Source organism: Macaca fascicularis, chromosome 9 (genome assembly GCF_037993035.2).
Source record: "Macaca fascicularis isolate 582-1 chromosome 9, T2T-MFA8v1.1".
NCBI lineage: Eukaryota > Metazoa > Chordata > Mammalia > Primates > Cercopithecidae > Macaca > Macaca fascicularis.
In genome coordinates this window covers 58,827,847-58,846,656 of record NC_088383.1, presented here as the reverse complement: position 1 = coordinate 58,846,656, position 18,810 = coordinate 58,827,847, and the positions used below count along the sequence as shown (strand labels likewise).

The 18,810-nt window shown below is 48.4% G+C and overlaps 1 protein-coding gene across 2 annotated transcripts in view; it reads right to left on the bottom strand.

The window, feature by feature from the left end:
• Window positions 1–412: 412 nt before the first annotated feature.
• Window positions 413–18,810, bottom strand: part of CHAT (choline O-acetyltransferase) — a 54,354-nt gene continuing 35,956 nt past the window's right edge. For both annotated transcript variants that reach the window (XM_045399879.2, XM_015456011.4), the window contains 6 exons: window positions 18,644–18,772; window positions 16,243–16,365; window positions 13,104–13,245; window positions 12,901–12,963; window positions 5,534–5,671; window positions 413–3,530 (listed from right to left, as the gene is read on the bottom strand). In XM_045399879.2, coding sequence (XP_045255814.2) covers window positions 3,261–3,530; window positions 5,534–5,671; window positions 12,901–12,963; window positions 13,104–13,245; window positions 16,243–16,365; window positions 18,644–18,772 — 865 coding nt within the window. In that variant the 3' untranslated portion in view covers window positions 413–3,260. The remainder of the gene's footprint in view (window positions 3,531–5,533; window positions 5,672–12,900; window positions 12,964–13,103; window positions 13,246–16,242; window positions 16,366–18,643; window positions 18,773–18,810) is intronic.

Genomic DNA, 18,810 nt, shown 5'->3' with positions numbered 1-18,810 from the left:
AGGAGAAATGACTTACCCAAAGTCCTCAGTAAGTTAGAAACAGAGCTGTGTTTATTGTCCAGGCGTCTGACCTCTGAGCCTTGTGCTCTTTTCTCTGCTGCACATTGTCCACACATGTTTGTGCAGGCTTAACTGGAGACACCCACTTTCTGTCTACACCCAGGTTTCTGTCAACCTGATCACAAGCATCCCATGAAGCCTCCCTGCCCCTTGCCCCACCCCGTGATGGCATGCCGTAGGAGAGACTTCGTTCTCTCCTCCCTTTTCTCTCCTGGCCCCTGTGTCTTTTAGATATTGGCTACTGCTGCTGGCAGACCCCAGACAAAGGCAAATGAATTGTTGACCCAGCTGAGAGAATTTATGACGTTATATTTTAAAGCGAGTCTGGGTAGAAACAATGGCCAACATCATCTTTCTTGGCATTACTTTTTATTGAATATAGGCTTACAATCTTTAAATAATTTGAATATAATGCTTACAATATACAGTTTTTTAATCATACATATATTTCTTCAAAGCACAAAACTAGAAATTAAAATTGAAAGGCTATACGCGTATATATTGCCATAAATCTAGAACTATTTTATAAAAATAGAACTCAAATATTAACTTTATGTATTTTAGCAACTTAGCAGTATTGTAAGGTGGCCACATACATATGCATCACTGTTCCAAATGACTATCTCATTTTCCATCTCTTTGGGGACACCTGGAGCAGGCTCCTTTCCCAGGATCCCTGTAGAGATGCCCTTGGCCATGGCTCAGTGTTGCCGTTGCATAAAGACTCAGTGCACCCGTGTATTATTGGAGGGGGAAGACCAGCTTCCAGCCTCTTCCTCAGAGAGAGGAAGTGTTCCCTCCTGCCAGGCATTTACTGTTTGCGTTTCTTATAGCCCTCACAGTGCATGGTTTGATATCCGAATGTGCAGAGTGAGTTACCTTTCCGTGTGCTTGGAGCAGATATGAGTTTGGGTCTGTCATATCAGTGTAAATAGTTTAAAAGAAAACCACTCAAACAATGTCCACTGGGGTAATGTCATCCTAAAGGTAGGCCCCATGAAGCCTCCCTGCCCCTACTCGACCCCGTGATGGCATGCCATAGACTAGGAGAGACTTAATTCTTTCCTCCCTTTTCTCTCCTGGCCCCTGTGTCTTTTAAACATTGGCTACTGCTGCTGGCAGACTCCAGACAAAGACAAATGAATTGTTGACCCAGCAAGGTCCTCAACACACATGCCCTCCAATCCTCATAGTCTTGCAAGTGGGGACATTCTTGTTCTCATTTGACAGTGGAGGGAATTGAGTCTCTGGGCATGCGTGTCATTTGGCCAAGGTCGGTGGGGCTGCCTGGTCCCATAGCTGGAGCTCTCTGTCTGCCCAGACATCCATGGAGGGAAAGAAACCAGAGGAGAACTCGGATCTGCACTGTGGTCATTTGGAAAGAACAGACAAGTAGCTTTGGGCCAACTTACAGCAAGTGGGCTGCCTTTCCCCAGAAAACCGCAGGACCCTTGTGCTGCAACTTCCTAAGCAGAGCAGGAAGGTGGCTGTGGGAGGGAAGGAGCATCAATCTACAGGCCAATGACTTAAGTTTGTATGTTCAAAGGGCGGTGCCCAAATCTCTCACAACATGTAATAGAGATCCTCCATCTAAAACCAGGGGTTCAAGGGACTCACTTCTTGAGGCTGCTTGTGTTTTCAAAGAGCTGAGCAAAGGTCAAATGCCCACCCCACCTCTGCTGGCCTGTGACAGTCCAGGTCGAAGTATGGAGAGCCTTCACAGTGGCCCAAAGATGGGAAACCTATAGGATTCCTGGGCTAGAGCAGAGTGCTCAGCAGGAAGCAGCAGGATTGGAGGGACGTGCAGCAGAACACACAGGCTCTGTGCTGTAGATTTCTTTGGTTGCTTTCTCACTCCCTTCCCCTGCCCTTTAGACTTCCCATAAAAATGTGCTCCAAAGGGAAGTGCCTCTTGCATCTCTTCTATGATCACAGTCTCTCCAGACATCTCAACTCTGCCTGGGCTGACCTGTCTATCCTGCCCATGCTGGAGCTGGAGCTGGGGGTGGAGCTGGAGCTGGAGCTGGGGCTAGGTTTGACTCTGGATGAGGTTGTGCCCTCCTACCAGCCCTGCCCCCTGCCAGCTGTCCCCTCAGTCCCTGAGGCCAGAAGAGAGCCCTGCTCTAGGCTCTACCACATGGGTTTTTGTCAGAGTCCCTGGATAGCCTGCTCCAAACAAAGGAGCCCAGCTGCCTAAGGATCCTGCTTGAATCACTAATATTTTCTGAAATTAATGTCAGGGTGGTTTTCTTAAAAATCTCTGTCCTAAAACAGATAACAGAAAAACCCAAAGTAACCATCTCTCTTCTCCACCTACTGGAGCATGTAGGAGGGGAGGAGAGGGGAAAAGATGCAGAAAAAACGCAAATGGCAGGACCCCAGGAAGGGGCCAGGTCCTTTGCAAACCCACTGGCACCAGGCGCCATCTGCTTGGGGCTGTGCAGTTTACTTTTCTTGGACTGGCCCTGATGCCGTCTGCTAAGCAGAGAGTGGCAGCAACTCCAGGGCAGTCACAGGTAAATTTTTTTTCCTTTCAGAATAGCTGGACACAATTTTCTGAGCTCAACAGAAGGCTGCCCCTGGGCACAAAAGCAGAAATGTGTTTGTGGGCCCAAGTCACTATATTTTAAATGGACTTGGGCTCTGTGGTGTGTTTAGGAGGAGCGGGTGCTCACAGGACTGTACGGCTCAGTGGAGGCACTGAGAATGCCACGATTGGAATGCTCTGAATCTCAAAACACAGCCTCCTCTCCCCACAAAAAGAAAAAAGGTAATGACCTGGAGTTAGCCTCTTCCTTCCTAACTCATTTAGGTACATTGCATGTAATAAGGTGACTCATCCTTTCACTGGGCAGAAGCATCACCTGGACACACTAGGTCCTGCTGGAGAAGGAGACATGAACACTAAGCTTCCGAGGACCACAGGAGTCCTCATTGTGGCTCGCCAGTGCATCCAGGCTGCCTCCGAGCCAGGCTGGTCCCGTTTCCCAGTGCACAGGCCCAAAGGCACCTTGAAAATGACGATTCCCATACATAAAGAGGGGACCCTTTTCTCCTAACACTCCAACTCTGTGTGATCTGTGGGTTGGACTCTGAGGACAGGGAGCTGTGGCAAGCTGGGGTAAGGGATGGGAGTGGGGATCGGCAGGGTCTGGCTGCTCTAGAGGCTGAGTTTGGGAGGTGAAACCTAGTGGCAGGAGTTAAGGTTGGTGTTCCTGGCTGGGCCTCATGGCTTTTTCCTTTGTTGCCAATGGCTTGCTCTTGGCAGGTGGCGGCAGACTGCAGAGGTCTCTCATGTCAATGAGACTTTCTTCCACAGCTTTTGCAAACTTGCTAGAAGAAGTCTCTTTGCAGCTGTGAAAGCTGGAGATGCAGAAAAGGATGGTCTCTGGCTGGGGGTTGTAGCAGGCACCATACCCATTTGGGACCACAGGACCATAGCAGCAGAACATCTCCATGGTTGTGGGCACCTGGAGGAGAGGACAGGTCAGAAGCTGCTTGTTCTGGAATGCAGCCTGCCAGCGTTGACTGGGCTTGGCTTCTCTGACTGTTTTCCACCTGGGGGTTTGACTGAATTAACCAAATCAAGTGATTGCTTCAGCATGGATGGACACAGCCAGAGTCATAAAAACAGACCCATCTAACTGCATGATATCAGAGGACGAGGGGCCCCAAGCCCACTCCCTGGTGTGCAATCTGCTCTACTTGTGGAGTTGGAAGTTCCCATCATGACCTGGTGCTGGGTCTTGGGCTGAGTCTCCCCTTCACCTGGGGGCCATTTGAGGCATGGAGGCAATCAGGTAATTTACTAAATGGTCCCCTGGTGGCACCCCACAGTTAGATGCTTTCCGGAGGGAGGAATTTATGAACTGGAGGAAATCTGGCCCATCCTCTCTGTCGATTTTCCCCAGATCCTTAATTACTGTCAGTATTGCTTGGCTGCTCTGATTTCTCCCTGCAGCCTGGCCATGCCCAATTACCCAGCATTGGGTGTTTCAAAGATTGCCATCAACTGGAGTTTTACTTATGCACCTAGTATGTTTTGAATTCAGAGTGCTGAGATTTTGTAATCCAGATCACAAACCAAGAAAGTATGTTTCTGAAAGCATTCAAGCCATAAATGCTACTTTCCAGTTGGAAAACAACAAAACCCCCACACCCCAGATTAATTTTATTAGCTGGTCCTATGGAAAAAAGTAGAAAGGATTCTCGGGCAGGTGCAGGGCCTGGTTTGTTTTAAACCTACAGGTTCCTGGTGTTGTGTGCTTAGGCCTTCGGAAGTGACACTGGCTGTTTTAATGGGGCAGAACAAACCATTAGTCTTGCTAATAGAGTCACCGCATTGTCAGATAAATTTGCCGTGCAATAGCCGAAGGCCATAAAGCCATTCCAAAGCACTTTTTGCCCATGGATGATTTCCTGAGAAATTTATGGTGCTGTGTTCTGTCCTCGTTTATTCACGTCTGCACGCTCACTGCCATAATGACAACATCCAATTACTGAGTGGGCTTCTGTCCTCAAACACAGCTCATCAACCCCAGTACTGCCCACGTCCAGCTTTTCGCAGATGAGGTGGCATTTTAGTAAATTGATGGCTGTGGGGCATTTCCCCTCCTAAACCACGACCTCTATCTAATGGATTGCATTCTGTCTTTGTGGCAGTGGCCCTCACACAGGACACGCTGCCGACTGGTTAGATGTTGGGCTGGCCACGAATGTTCTGCTGTTGGTCGCGTGGCCCTTTACAATAATATCTGTGACCTATTTAGAGGGCCCTGTCCATGCCAGGCCCTGGAGTGGGCTTTCTCCCTACATCATTGAATCTGGCCGAGCCAAGACTTCACTCCAGACCTGCTGGGTGTCAGAGCCCATGGAAACCGCGGTAATAGATGGAAAGGTAGTAAGATGTAACGGTTAGGGCACCAGAATGGGTGTGTTCCTGTACTGTCTCCACCTTGGCTAAGTAGGGTCTGCTGATTACTCTCGTTTAGGAGATGGGAAACCTTCTTCTTTTTTTCTGTTTTTTGAGACAGGGTCTCACTCTGTCACCCGGGCTGGAATGCAGTGGTGCAATCAAGGCTCACTGTAACCTCCACCTCCCCAGCTCAAGCAATCCTCTTATTTCAGCCTCTTTAGTAGCTGGGACTTCAGGCACGCACCACCATGCCCAGCTAATTTTTTAAAATAGGGAGATGAGGTCTCTCCATTTTGCCCAGGCTGGTCTCAAACTCCTGGGCTCGAGCAATCCTCCTGCCTCAGCCTCCCAAGGTGTTGGGATTATAGTTGTAAGCCACCAAGCCTAGTCAGTAAACCATCTTCTAATGAACATTCAGATCATTTTGCTGACAGTCACGTAGTTCAGAAAAAGCAGAGGCAGGATTTGCCTGACTCCAGCTAGTGGGCTTGTTGTCACTGTTCTTTAGAAAGCTTACTGACTACACTACGCTTGGGCGATGGCTGCACGGGGCTGTACCTGGCTGGTGGAGAGGACAAACCGGTTGCTCATCAGGTAGGTTTCATCCATGAACATCTCGGGCATCTCCTTGCACACGGCTCGGGCCAGCTCCCGTAGCGCCAGCAGGTGGTTGTCAATGGCCATCCCTGTTATGGCCTGGGTAGTTGGGGGCAAAGAACAGGAGATGAGAAGTGGGCCCCCTGCAACTCCTTGTTCCCTCCTCTGTAGTCCACAGGGCTACTGGTGACTCCAGCAGCCACGGCTCATTCTTATCCAGTGCCTGCTGCCAACAATGTGTGTGAGTGGCTGCTCAGGACTGACCGCTGTACCATGCGGCCTCTGCTCCTGGGCCCTTGCACATTTCCACGTGCACTGAGTGAGTCCAGAGCAGGTTGGGTTCTAGCTTGAGATATCTGAACTAAAGGTTAGTGAGTCTGAGCATCCCCTACACACCTACGCCTGGCTGGTTCTCTAAGTGGAAAGAATGGGGCTGGCCTGGACATCTCAACTACCAACTACTTGGGCAGGGGAGAGAGTTTGGGAAGAAGGCTGTGTGCAGGGCTTGGGGACTGCTGGATCCTGTGCAAGCATTGTGAAGGGCATCCCAGGCTGTCCTGAACGGACTGTCACCACAATCAGCGCTGTCTCCTCCAGTAGGAGCCCAGGGAACAAGAGATGGAGGATAGAGGTTGTGAGATCTGTTCCTGAATCTTGGCTGCTATTTCATGGCTCAGGATCAATTCATTTAAACTGGATCCATAATCTAAGAAATCGTTTTGAGACAGGAACTAGACCCCTTAGCAGGCTCAGCTGACATTTTCAAGGGGAAAGAGGCAGTTGAATGATAAAAGTTCTTTTTCTTATTATCACAATATATTTAAACTTTCATCAAAGGATAGAAATATAGAGAAAGCTCCAGGATGTCAATGTAGGAGGGGTTCATGGAAGGTGGGGTGTCTGGAAGTGGGGCTGGGTACTCATTCTATGGCTCCCCCACTTGAGGCTGGGTATGTAGTATGCACACTGGTTTTTTTGGACTACATGTTTATTTGGAGCAATTCTAGGGGCTGATGGAGACTCAGGGGGCCACCCTCACCCATAACAATCACTTTTGGGTCAACATCAGGGTAACTCTTGGGGTTTCACAGTTCTCTAGGATGGCCACTTAGCTGTCAAAGCCCTGCACAGGAAGAAACTTCCCATTCACAATGAACTTGGTATAGGTTTACAAGGCACGTTTAGGGATTTGACAGCTGTTCTCTTTCGGTTGCGAATGAATGCATAAAGATGACAGGCTCTGTTCTCTATGAACGTACCCAATTAGAGGCTGAAAAGACAAACATTACACAACCACAGCTTACTTTAGATGTGCCCTGTTAGGACAGAAGGAAAGAACGGTGGGCCTATCTGTGAAGGAGACTACTCTTTTAATTTCTCTGGTTTCCTCTATTTAATTCTTGATTTGTGTTGGTTCATAGAAGCAGCTGCCCTGTGAACAGTCAACTCACCCCTCTTTTTACCACCTTGGAATAACTGTAGCAAGAGAGACTGAGTTCACAGGTTGTTTGGCTCAGAGCCATGAGTAATAATGAGTGAAATGACTTATAATTCAGTATTTCATTCATTCATTTAGGGAATCTTAATTGAGTGCCTACTATGTGCCTAGTGCCGCAGGTCCTGGAGCCACAACAGAGAACGAGACAGTTGTAGACTTAGTCCTTGTGGAACTTGTGGCGTAGTGGGGGGCAGATTTCATCAACCATGCAAAAAAACATGATCATAAACTCAAGTGTGAGGAAGGAAAACTACAGAACAGTGGGAGAGTAAGTGATGGGGGCTCTGGACCACCTTGCCATTGGAACTTCCTTTCTCCATGACCACTGGCAAATATGCTTACCAGTTATTAGGTTTCCTTGCTTCTTTTCCCCTTTCCTTATCCTCCGTGTCCAACCACACACCAGATTCACCTCGTAAGCGTCTTTGTATCTCTCCTTTCCCCAAACCCATATCTGATTTGGTTGTTTTCATCAACTTCAAATTTTTAACACAACCCTATGGCAATGCTTTGGAGGGTGTTTTCCTAGACATTTTAATAATTTAAAGTTGTTATTGTCATATATTTATATCGTTTAGAAATCCAAATAAGCCAAAAGCCAAGGTCATTTTGCCAGCACGGATTCCTACCCCAAGGAGGTAATTCCTTACAGTCTTTTAGCTATTTCTTTTGGGCATATACTTTCTTTCCTCCAAATATATGCTTAGGTTACCACTACTGAATTTCTCAGTTTTACCTATAATCTTCTTGTTATAAACAGTGAAATTTCAGCTATTTTTTTTTTTTTAATGGAGTCTCTCGCTCTGTGGTCTAGGCTGGAGTGCAGTGGTGCGATCTCAGCTCACTGCAACCTCTGCCTCCCAGGTTCATGCCATTCTCCTGCCTCAGCCTCTGGAGTAGCTGGGACTACAGGTGCCCACCACCACGCTTGGTTAATTTTTTTGTATTTTTAGTACAGACGGGGTTTCACTGTGTTAGCCAGGATGGTTTCGATCTCCTGACCTCGTGATTCACCTGCCTCGGCCTCCCAAAGTGCTGGGATTACAAGCATAAGCCACTGCACCTGGCCAATTTCAGTTCTTTTATGACCCTGCTCCCCTAGCACACTTCTACTCTCCCATCTTCCCAATAAGATTACATTTTAACTCTTTGTAGTTAGATCAAGATACAGCATAATCATGTATACAGAACAATATACATAAGTATAATTAAGCAAGTATTCACAGCTGGGTCATGTACTGTACTATGATTAGATTTCCTTTCTTACTGAATTTTTTGTTTCCTCTAGAATTGACAATGTATAAATTGTTTTTTTACTTCCTTTGCTTTCCATGTATCTATTTCTTTTATTTATTTATTTATTTATTTTTGAGATGGAGTTTTGTTCTTTCGCCCAGGTTGGAGTGAAGTAGCGTGATCTTGGCTCACTGCAACTTCCACCTCCTGGGTTCAAGTGATTCTCCTGCCTCAGCCTCCTGAGTAGCTGGGATTACAGGTATGTGCCACCACACCCAGCTATTTTTTGTATTTTTAGTAGAGATGGGGTTTCGCCATGTTGGCCAGGCTGGTCTTGAACTCCTGACCTCAGGTGATCTACCTGCCTCGGCCTCCCAAGGTGTTAGGATTACAGGCGTGAGCCACCACACCAGGCCCCATGTATCTGTTTCTAATTGATTCCTAAACATGCAGCAAGAATTTCATTCATCCTCTCACTTCTTGCTTCTTTATGGACTGATTGCTCTCTAGGTCTACTCAACAACTGTTGATTTGTGATCTCCTTTTACTATCATCCTGGGGACAACCCTCTATCTTTTTCTTGTGTTAAATCTTCTGATTTTTTTGAGCCTATGATTTCCTCTTTTATGTTTTATTTTCTCACTTTAGAAGTCTACATTCTCCAGTAGCTTTATGAGAAATGGTGCTTAATAAGTAAAATATTTGAGACTTTCTCTGTCTAAAAATGTCTTTGATCTATCTTCAAATTTAATGATAGTTTAGCTGGGTATGAAATGTGTGTTGAAGGTCACTTTCTCTCAGAATTTGAAGACACTGCTCTTTTATCTTCCACATTCCAACGATGCTGTTCAGAAATTAATTACATCTTTTTTATGGATCTTTGTATTTGATTTTTTTGTCCTCTGATAGATTTTAGAATCTTCTCTTCATCTTTAGTGTTGTGAAATTTCCTTTGCTATGAGTATTTTCCATCTATTAAGCAAGGCACTTGATGAACTCTCTAAATATGGACACTCATGTTCTTCAGTTCTGGGGAAATTTCTTAAATTATTTTGTTGAGGACCCCCTCCATCATTTTCTCTTTCTTAACAACAATTATTTGGAATATTGTTCTCCTGGACTAAGCCTCTTTTCTCTCTTGTATTTCACCTCTTTGTTGTGTTGATATTTTGGGGATATTGTCTCAGATTATCTTCTAATTCTTCCACTGAATTTTTTTCTACCATATTTTCCCCCAGAGTTATTTTTATTTCCTGAAAAATGCTTTTAGTTTCCTATCACATATAGATGAAGTAACTCCTTTATTTTTCAAAGAATCTCAATGATCACTTTTAAACTGTTCAGTTGTTTCTTGTACTTTTTTCATTTCAAGGTTTCTTTGTTTGTTTGTTTTTTGAGAAGGGGTCTTTCTCTGTCACCCAGACTGGAGTGCAGTGGTGCAATCTCAGCTCACTGCAACCTCCGACTCCTGGATTCAAGCATTTCTCCTGCCTCAGCCTCCCTAGTAGCTGGGATTACAGGCATGTGCCACCACACCTGGATAATTTTGTTGGTGGTGGTGGTGGGTTTTTTTTTTTTTTTTTTGAGATGGAGTTTTGCTCTTGTTGCCCAGGCTGAAGTACAATGATGCAATAATCTTGGCTCAGTGCAACCTCCACCTCCCAGGTTCAAGCTATTCTCCTGCCTAAGCCTTCCTGAGTAGCTGGGATTACAGGCATGCGCAACCACGCCTGGCTAATTTTTCATATTTTTAGTAGACACAGGTTTCTCCATGTTGGTCAGGCTGGACTCGAACTCCCGACCTGAGGTGATCCGCCTGCCTCGGCCTCCCAAAGTGCTGGGATTACAGGTGTGAGCCACCGCGCCTGGCCTTTTTTGTATTTTTAGTAGAGACAGGGTTTTGCCATTTTGGCCTGGCTAGTCTCAAACTCCTGACCTCAGGTGATCTGCCTGCCTTGGCCTCCCAAATTGCTGGGATTACAGGCATGAACCACTGTGCCTGGTCCATTTCAAGTTTTTTTAAAAAGATATTTTTTAATTAGCAAAAATGTTTGTTGGTGTTGGTTTTACTCTTTTGTGTCTTCTCAATGTCTGAGGGTCCATGGCTATTTGTATTTAAGGATAAAGCACTGAAAATATGATTAGAAGATTTATGTGTGAAATGTATTTGTTAACCTGAGGGCTTCACTGGCCTTACAGTAGCTCTTCTTCAATATTAGAATGGTTCTTAACTAGCAGCTCTGCCTCTTGACAAACCACTACCTCGTCTGCTGACTAGGCTCTTTCACTGTGGGCCCCAACTATCAGTTTCTGTGAGTGTTCTCTCTTGGCCCGGTTAATTTTACCACAGAGGAATCTTCTAATCTCTTGCTTGGTGAGGGGTGGTTACAGAGCTAGTTCCCAGTGTGTATGGAGCTGAGTGGCTGGAGGGCTTAGTAGTAAGTAAGAAGACTTTAATTAACCAATTAATTTCCATACAGTATTCCCTCCCTCAGCCGTGCCTAGTGTTCTCAAGTCTAGAGTCCTTCTGCTTCAGCCTCTCCAGAGAATGAACTTCTAGCTCACCACTGGGGAGAGGGGCTAGTAGCCTGGCTGCCTGGGGTGGTAGAGAGGAACTGAGGGTCTAACTGCTTTTTATATAGATCATCAACTGCTATGGTTTGGATGTTTGGGTCCTGTCCAAACTTCATGTGTTAAAGCTTAATGGTATGATAGGATTAGGAGGTGGGACCTTCAGGAGGTGATTAGGTCATGAATGGGTTTAAGGCCTTCATACAAGAGGCTGCACACAGTGTTCAGCCCTCGGCCTTTCCACCTTCCACTATGTGAGGACACAGTGCTTGACCCTTCAGGAGAATGCAGCAACATGGCGCCATCTTGGAAGCACAGGGCAGGCTTTGGCAGACACTAAACCTTCTGGCACCTTGATCTTGGACGTCCAACCTCCACAACAATAAAAAATAATTATCTGTTCTTCATAAATTACCCAGTCTCCCAAGCTTCTCTCACTGTTTGCTGAGTCAGTCGCCATGTGTTCTGCTTTCCAGCTCTAAAACGTTGCTGCCACTCCTTTCCAGTTCCCTTTGCCCTGGTGTATTTATGGCTTTCAAAAATCCCTTGCTGTTGTTTTTGGAGGGTTTCTGAGAGAGTGACAGTAACCCTGTGTGCAGTCCACCATGCAGGAGGAGTTTCTTCCACCAAGAGGAGGAGTTTACATCTTCCCCTTCACCCTGCCCCTGTCCTGCTCCAGTCCAAACACCAGCTCTCCCTCCATATTAGAAAGGTTCTTAACCAGCAACTCTGCGTCTCAGCAAACATTCCCACCCCCAATTGCAACCAGTCCTTCTTCTACGCAGTCACCGTAACACACTTTGTAACAGGGAAATCCAACATCTCCCCTGCTCCACGGTCCTTTGCAAGCTGTGCTCTGCTTTTCCTCGAATGGGTCTTATTCTCTTAAGGCTCTCAGCCTTTGCACGTGGTACCCTTCTTGAGCCATCTTTCCCTCCTGTGTCTGCCTGACAAGCCTCTCTTCATCCTTTGTGGCTCACATGAAGCACCACTTCCCCTGGGAATTCTTCCTGGCTTTCCCAAGCAGAGAAAACAGTTGGCTTTTCCATGTCCCCTGCTACTTTCTGAGGGCTCTTTTCACATGGGATTGGTATTCACGTTGAAGGGCCTCTTCTCCCAACTACACGGTAACCTCCCTAAGGACAGGGCTTATGGACTTCATATTTTGTTTCCTAGCACCCAGCACCTTGCCTGGCATAAAGCATGAAGACCAAAAAAAAAAAAAAAAAAAAAAAAAAAAGTACCCACTGAATACATGAACGGGTGCTACATTTTCCCCAAATAGAACAAGCACTTAAGTATTTAGATGAATTAGGGATCTAGCAACTGTTTTCAACTATCTAGAGTGAAATTTGTTCAGCTCCTTCTCATAGATTATATGATCCTTCAAAGACTGTATTAGAATGACTTGCAATGAAGGTATTAATGAGTAGTCCAAGTCGCTGCTTATTCTCTATTTTGCTATTGCAAACAATAGCTTTGCAGTACCAGAAAATAAATTATTTCTCTAAACTAGGGAAACATTTCCCTTACAAGTTTGATTTCCCTATTAATTTTCAGCAAAGACTTTTTATTCACAGGTAGTATAAATGAATATACAGAGAATAAGAGGCAAAAGCAGCCCTAGGTGGGAACAGATACTGCCTTGCCTGCGATTGGGGAAGGTATGTGACCCCCACCGCTTGCCAGGCTTGAGCCCCTTCCCCTCACAGTTGACTCCTCTTGTATAAACTGCAAGATGCTATACATATTAGGTGCTATTATTATCATTATGGTTGTTTCAAAGGGTTTGAAAAGTGGTAACTCATTGTATTCTTGTAAAATCCATGTCAAAAGCAGGAATGCTATGTTACTTAGGTTCTAAAACGAAGAAACAAGAGACTGGGTGGTGAAGTGGCTTTGCCAAGTCCCTGAGTAACAGGTGGCTGGGCCCTCACACAGGGTCTCATGCCATGGTGCCCATTCTGGCAGGCCCCAGGCACAGCTCAAGTGCAGTGTTGTGAGGTGGTGCGACATCACTCACCATGACTGTGTACGCAGTCTGGGCACGGATGGCATCCTTCAGGAGCAGAAGCTTCTCAGAAGCCTGTCAACAGAACACAGAGGCAGCGCAGGGTTTAAAAGGCTGCTCGGAGCCAAAGCGTCTGGTGGTCAGAGGGCTGAGCCCAGGGCAACCCACAGCAGCCTCACTGGTTTCCTGTGGCCATGGGATGGGGCAGGACTTACCAGCACAGCAGCCTTGTGGTCAGTCATGGCTCTCACAAAAGCCAGTGCCTCTGGAGTGGCTGATCTGATGTTGTCCACGCGTCCCTCCTGGAATCGGCGGATGGACGCACTCTCGTAGGTGGGCACCAGTCTTCGGTGGAGCCTGCGTGGGATGAAGGATGAATGGCACGTGGTAATTTATTCTTGGGAAATCATAAACTCGGAAAGAAAAACCGCCTCAGCAAGCTTTATTTTCACAGCCCTGACTTGACTTGTCAGAATATTTCATTTTAATATTAATAGAATTCTAGAGGGAATTCCCAAAGACGACGCTGGGGAGTCTCCCACATGGAGAGCCACGTTTGCTTGTATACAGCCGGGGATGCTGCACTAACATAAAATAAAGAAGTGATGGGTAGCGCTTCAAAAATAATTCCCCACCTGGTGGAAAACCTAGAGTTTACTGTGAGACCTGAGTGTTTGAGGAATAGCACAGAATGGAATAATTGTGTAATTAATCATTCCCACCCATGAGGGAATCCTGTTTTATTTAAACTGATTCAAGCATGACCTCTGGAGGGAGGCGGGGAGGGGCCTTAGTGCTGGTGAGCGTAAATGGCTGTCCAGGCCTTCCAGGGGCGGCTGGGCTTCTGACAGACCCATGGGCACCATGGCTGTGCCTCACCTCCCTGATGACTATGACCCAAGCAGCAGTGGCCACTTCCCCACCAGCCAGGGGACCCCTCTTTCCTTATGCATGGGAACTGGGCCAGTGTCCCTGGGCTTGCACCCCTGGCGGGCACACTTCCTTTCTCAGCACTCAGTAAGGTCCTTGGTGTTGGGAGTAGGGGAGGAAAAAAGACACAGAGCTTGGAGAGAAGCAGTGACAGCCCAGTGTCACCCAGCAAGTCATGGCCCCACATCTCAGCCCTCTCAGGACATGTCTCTCCCTCACTGGCTGGGCTCCTTGAGGTTTGGGAAGGCCGTGTCCAGTTCTGCAGGGTGTGTGATACTGTCTTGCTTGGTGAGCAAGGGAATGACCTTCCTGTACACTCTGACATATTTCCCCAAGACTCTGGCAAGGAGCTCCTGTCCTGGTCCCTGGAGGCAAAAGCCATCACTGGCCAGTCATTGACCAACCCCAATTCAGGCAGCTTCTGGGTTTCTGCTGAATCTAGGGACAAATAAAAACAATTGTGATTATTACAGCTTAGAGCCTGAAGAACGCTGCTCATGGGAAGCAGATCCTCTTTGGCCATTCGATGAACCCAGGAGCCTCTGGCTATGTCCATTCCCGGCCTTGAAACTTGGAAGTGCTCACAGTAGAGAGGTCCTGAGCAGCTGGTCTTGGTGGCATCCCCAGTCGAGGCTCCGGCAGGATGCTGACCTCATGGCCTATCTCGGCCCCATGCCCTCTGCGTATCAGAAGGCACTGACCACCATTCCAAATGCCAGGTAGGTCCTGCAAGCATCTCAGTGCTGGTGAGGTTTCTGCCTCTTCAGGTCTCAGCGGCAAGCCCAGTCCTCATATGGGATGACATTGACCTTCCCCAAGGTGTCCAGACAGGACAGACACTCAAAGCAACTGCACTCACTTCCTTGAGAATTACAGCCCCGCAGGGGGACACTGGGCTGCTGTGTCCACACGAGTGCTGCCTGCTTGTTAGTGAGAATGCCTTGCCCTAGCTTTACTGCAGGGTCACTTTATGCCTTTCATGGAAGTTGCAAACTGAAAGCAGGTTTGAGGGCAGAGCTTTACCGTTCATAGCAGGCATTGATGAGCCGCTGCTGCTGGAGCCCTGGAACTGTCAGGAGCTGGCCCCATCTCCAGGAAGATCTATTTCGAATTTTGGTTTCTTCGCCTCCTGTAAGGCTAATTCACCTCTCTCCCTGCCTTCACTCCTGATTTCCCTACTGTTCACCCCTTCACTGACACACAGCTACCTGGGTCACCAGGTCTAAATCCCAGACCTGGCCGAACCACTCCTGGCCAAACCTTCCATCTGTGATTCAGTCTCTGGCACCTACTCTGTGCCAGGTATGGTGTGGGTGCTAGGGACTCAGAGGCATGCGAGATGCCCAGAGTGTCAGGGTTGCGGGGACAGTCTAGAAAACAAAGCCAGCAAATCTGCAAACAAGATAATTCACATGAGTAACAACTGCCTGAAAGAAAAAGAAAATTCAATGTGGTATGATAGAGAATGGGTGGCAAGGGGGCCAGAGGGGGCTGCATTAGATAAGGGGGTGGGGAAAGGCTTCAAGGGATGGAACCTGGGCTGGAAAGGGCTGGTGCGTGTAGAGGGTGGTGACCCCAAGCCCACACGCACACCTTCTGTGGGTGGCAGAGGTACAGCCAGGGCAAAGGTCAGGAGGCAGGAGAGAGCTGGGGGTGTGGGAAGGCCTCAGGTGAGACCAGTCCACAGGGGGCACTTCTAAGCCAGGCTTTTGTTCTAATCCTGATGTAAAGGCACTGGGAAGTTTCATGTGGAAAGTAATCGAGTCTGATTTGCATATTTCAAAGTTCACTCTTCATGAAGACAGTATTATCAGGGGTAATGGTGGAAGCAGTGACCTTAGGGAAGTGCTGCTGTTGGCTAAGCATGAGCCGATGGCGGCCTGGGAGGGGCCGATAGCAGTGGAGGTGGAGGGTAGGTGAGAGACATTTGGAGGAGAATGGATATGGCAGTGCGTGGGGATACGAGAAAGGACGGAATCAAGGATGAGTCCAAAATCTTTGTCTTGATCAGCTGGGGGGCTGCTGGTTCCATTTCCTTAGCAAGATTGGGAAGACTGGGGAGGAACAGGTTGCAGCAATAGAGCTTGGGTGAGGTGGGGGAAGTTGGGATGGAGGGTAGCCCCTTGACTCCAACCATGGTCCGTATCCCTTCCTGGCTCTTCTCAACTCTACAGTCCAGCCCTCTGGAGCTCTGTGTCCCTGTGCCATCACCCAGGCAGTTCCCTGATGGCACATCCTTCTCGTTCTGAGGTTGGATTTGTAACCCAGTTCAGTCTGCTCCTCCTTCAGGCAGCCTCGGTCACTCTCCAGTCTTCCAGACTCACAGAACGCTGTTCCTCCCTCCAGGATGCTTCTAGACCCTAGATCCTACAGCACCGTGTTTGTCAGCCCTCCCGGGTACAGACTCACTCCTCCTTCACTCACCTGTAGAAGGCCAGCTGGAGAGCCACCTGGATGAAGGCATCAGGGCTGCATTTCTGCTTCTTAATGAATGTTTTCCCGTAGTTGTCAAACTTATAGACAATGAAGTCAAGGTTCTTTACTATTCTGAGAAAGGAAAAGAAAAGACGTTTTCATTGCATGCGAAACAGTATGCATGCACCATGGGGCTTCCCTGGGCTTCTTGAGCCTGGTCTGTGTCCTAGCATTCTGGAAGGTGAGGACTTAGTCCCTGCCCTCCAAGAATGCACTGAAGTGTCAGAGACATGCCTTGACCTATGAAAGTGTCAGAACACACACCATGCCAGGACTACCATGACCCAAGGTGAGCTCAGCTGAGCAGGGTGTCGACTCGACTCTGGAGAGTGGGTTCGGAGGTGGCCTGGCTGTGTTAGTGAGGCCGGGACTCACTGTGTCACAGGTGACATGCCCGGGATTTTGTAATTCACTGTCAGAGTAACAGGAACATTTTCCAAGTCTGCACTGAGACTCTTGAGCACTGGCTGGCACCCATATTGAATCATCTCCTCCTCCATTAGGAGTCTGGGGTCCGGACTAACTGCCCACTGGAGCAGTGTCTGGCAAGGTCTATGTGCCTCCCCACCGGAGAGCGCATAGCCTGAGTGGGCACCCGAGCCCACATGCACAGCTTCCGTCGGGACTCCATGCTCCCTGCCTGCCTCTCCTTGAAGTATTCCTCCTGCTCACAGCAGATCAGCTCTCAGTGGGGCCGGGTGCTGGGAACACAGGGGAACTTGGAGGAGACCCAGTTCCCACGAGTACTTGCCCCTTAGACCCACCTGTTGACAGACTCTTGGGACAGACTGAGCTCACTATCACCACGGCCACCTGGAAATCTCTCCCCCAAGCTGTGCCCACTCGGGCCTCACTCCCTTGTATGGGCCCCCCTTGTATGGGTCCCTCAGGACAGCCAGGGAAAAGCCTCCTGCTTCCCCATCCATGGGCCTCTCCTGGCTCTCCTCAGCCTCTGGAGGGTGGAGCTGGGGGCTTTGGGGAACATGGGGTCTGCTCAGGTCCCTGGAAGTGAGTGGACTCCTTCACCCGCTGAGGACTCAGCAGCCCACCAGCTCACTGCCCTGGCTGCTGACTTAGCTCTGGAAAAACCCTGCAAAGCTGAAATGTGAGCACCACTTTATAGAACACCTGAGGCCCCTCCATGCCCACCGAAGCCAGGCGTCCTCTCCGGCAGCTCCCGGTGGAGAGGTCCTTCCCACTCTTCAGCTTCCCAGCCTGGTCACACTCTGTCCTGCTCACATGTGCCCTTCCCACGGCCTCCTTCGGGGCGTCCCCATACCCCCTGCACAGATCTCTCCAGCGGCTCCTTACCATTGGCAGGGCAGGCTCTAGGCCCATAACAGAAGGACAGTGACACTCATCACAGTGCGGCCCAACTGCCTTTTTGTGGCCCAGCTCTGGCCATTCTCTCACTTGCTGGTCTCCAAACCAGCCTTCATCATTATGAACCTGTACAAGCTTGAAGAAGCTGCCTTTCTGCCTCTTCCCCGTCTGCTTGCACCATGAACTCCTATCCATCCTTCAAGGCCCATCTCTGCAAGGCCCTCCCTCACAGTCCTGACAGAGTTCAGCTTCTATATTTTTGTGGGTTCAGGTCAGCATGGTTGTTTCTTCTTTTGGCATTAATCTTACTGTATCACACGATTTGGCCTGGGAGTCTACTTATTCCACTCAAATATGGAGTGCAGGTCCCATGGTACTTAACTTTCTGTGTTCTCAGAGACTTACCACAGGCCTGGTGCACACTAGAGCTCTGCATATGTTTGATGAATGAATGAGCAAACCAGTGAATGAATGCATTGATGTTTGCTTACTGAATGGGAGAATCAACAGCTACAGTGCAGACATGGTTGCCAGGATGCGGCTGCCACCACTGCTCCCTGCTGCCCCAGACCCTCCTCCCTGGGTCCCGTTAGGGCCTGAATGGCCCCCTCCCCTTGGGGAAAAAGACCCCCTTGTCAAGTTGCAGTGTAAATTCAAGCAAATTGAAATAGCTTGAATTCAAATGACCTATTCAAACCAGTTGTTTTTTACTCCCCCCGAAAGCAGGGGATGATCTCCCGGCCTTGACTCTGCTCAGTCAGGTGAAACTAAAAAAAAAAAAAAAAAAAAAATAGCCCTGCGTTTGCATTTTATGGAAATGATGGATACTTCAGCAAGGTTATTTCCCCAGAGTTTTATCTCTCCTTTAGTTTGACTACATTTCCATGAGGGATGGGGAAGAGGTGGAGCCCAAGGGGAGGCAGAGGAGCCGGGGTCTTTGGAAACTTCCAGGGAGCCCTGGGAGCTAGTGGGCAGGGGCAGGGCGGTCCCTAGGTGACCCCTTGAAGGAGACTTCGGTTGTCCTTACCGTTGAAGGTTTTCTGCCGAGGAGGCTAAGTGGCCTTGAATTTCCGGGGAGCATTTCCACCGCAGCCTCCGGGGGGCGGGGAGCTCGCTGACAGAGTCTGCTCGGATCAACTTCCTGCTGCTCTGTGTCCTGCGGGCACAGAGGCAACCTCCTGAGGCTCTGCAGCC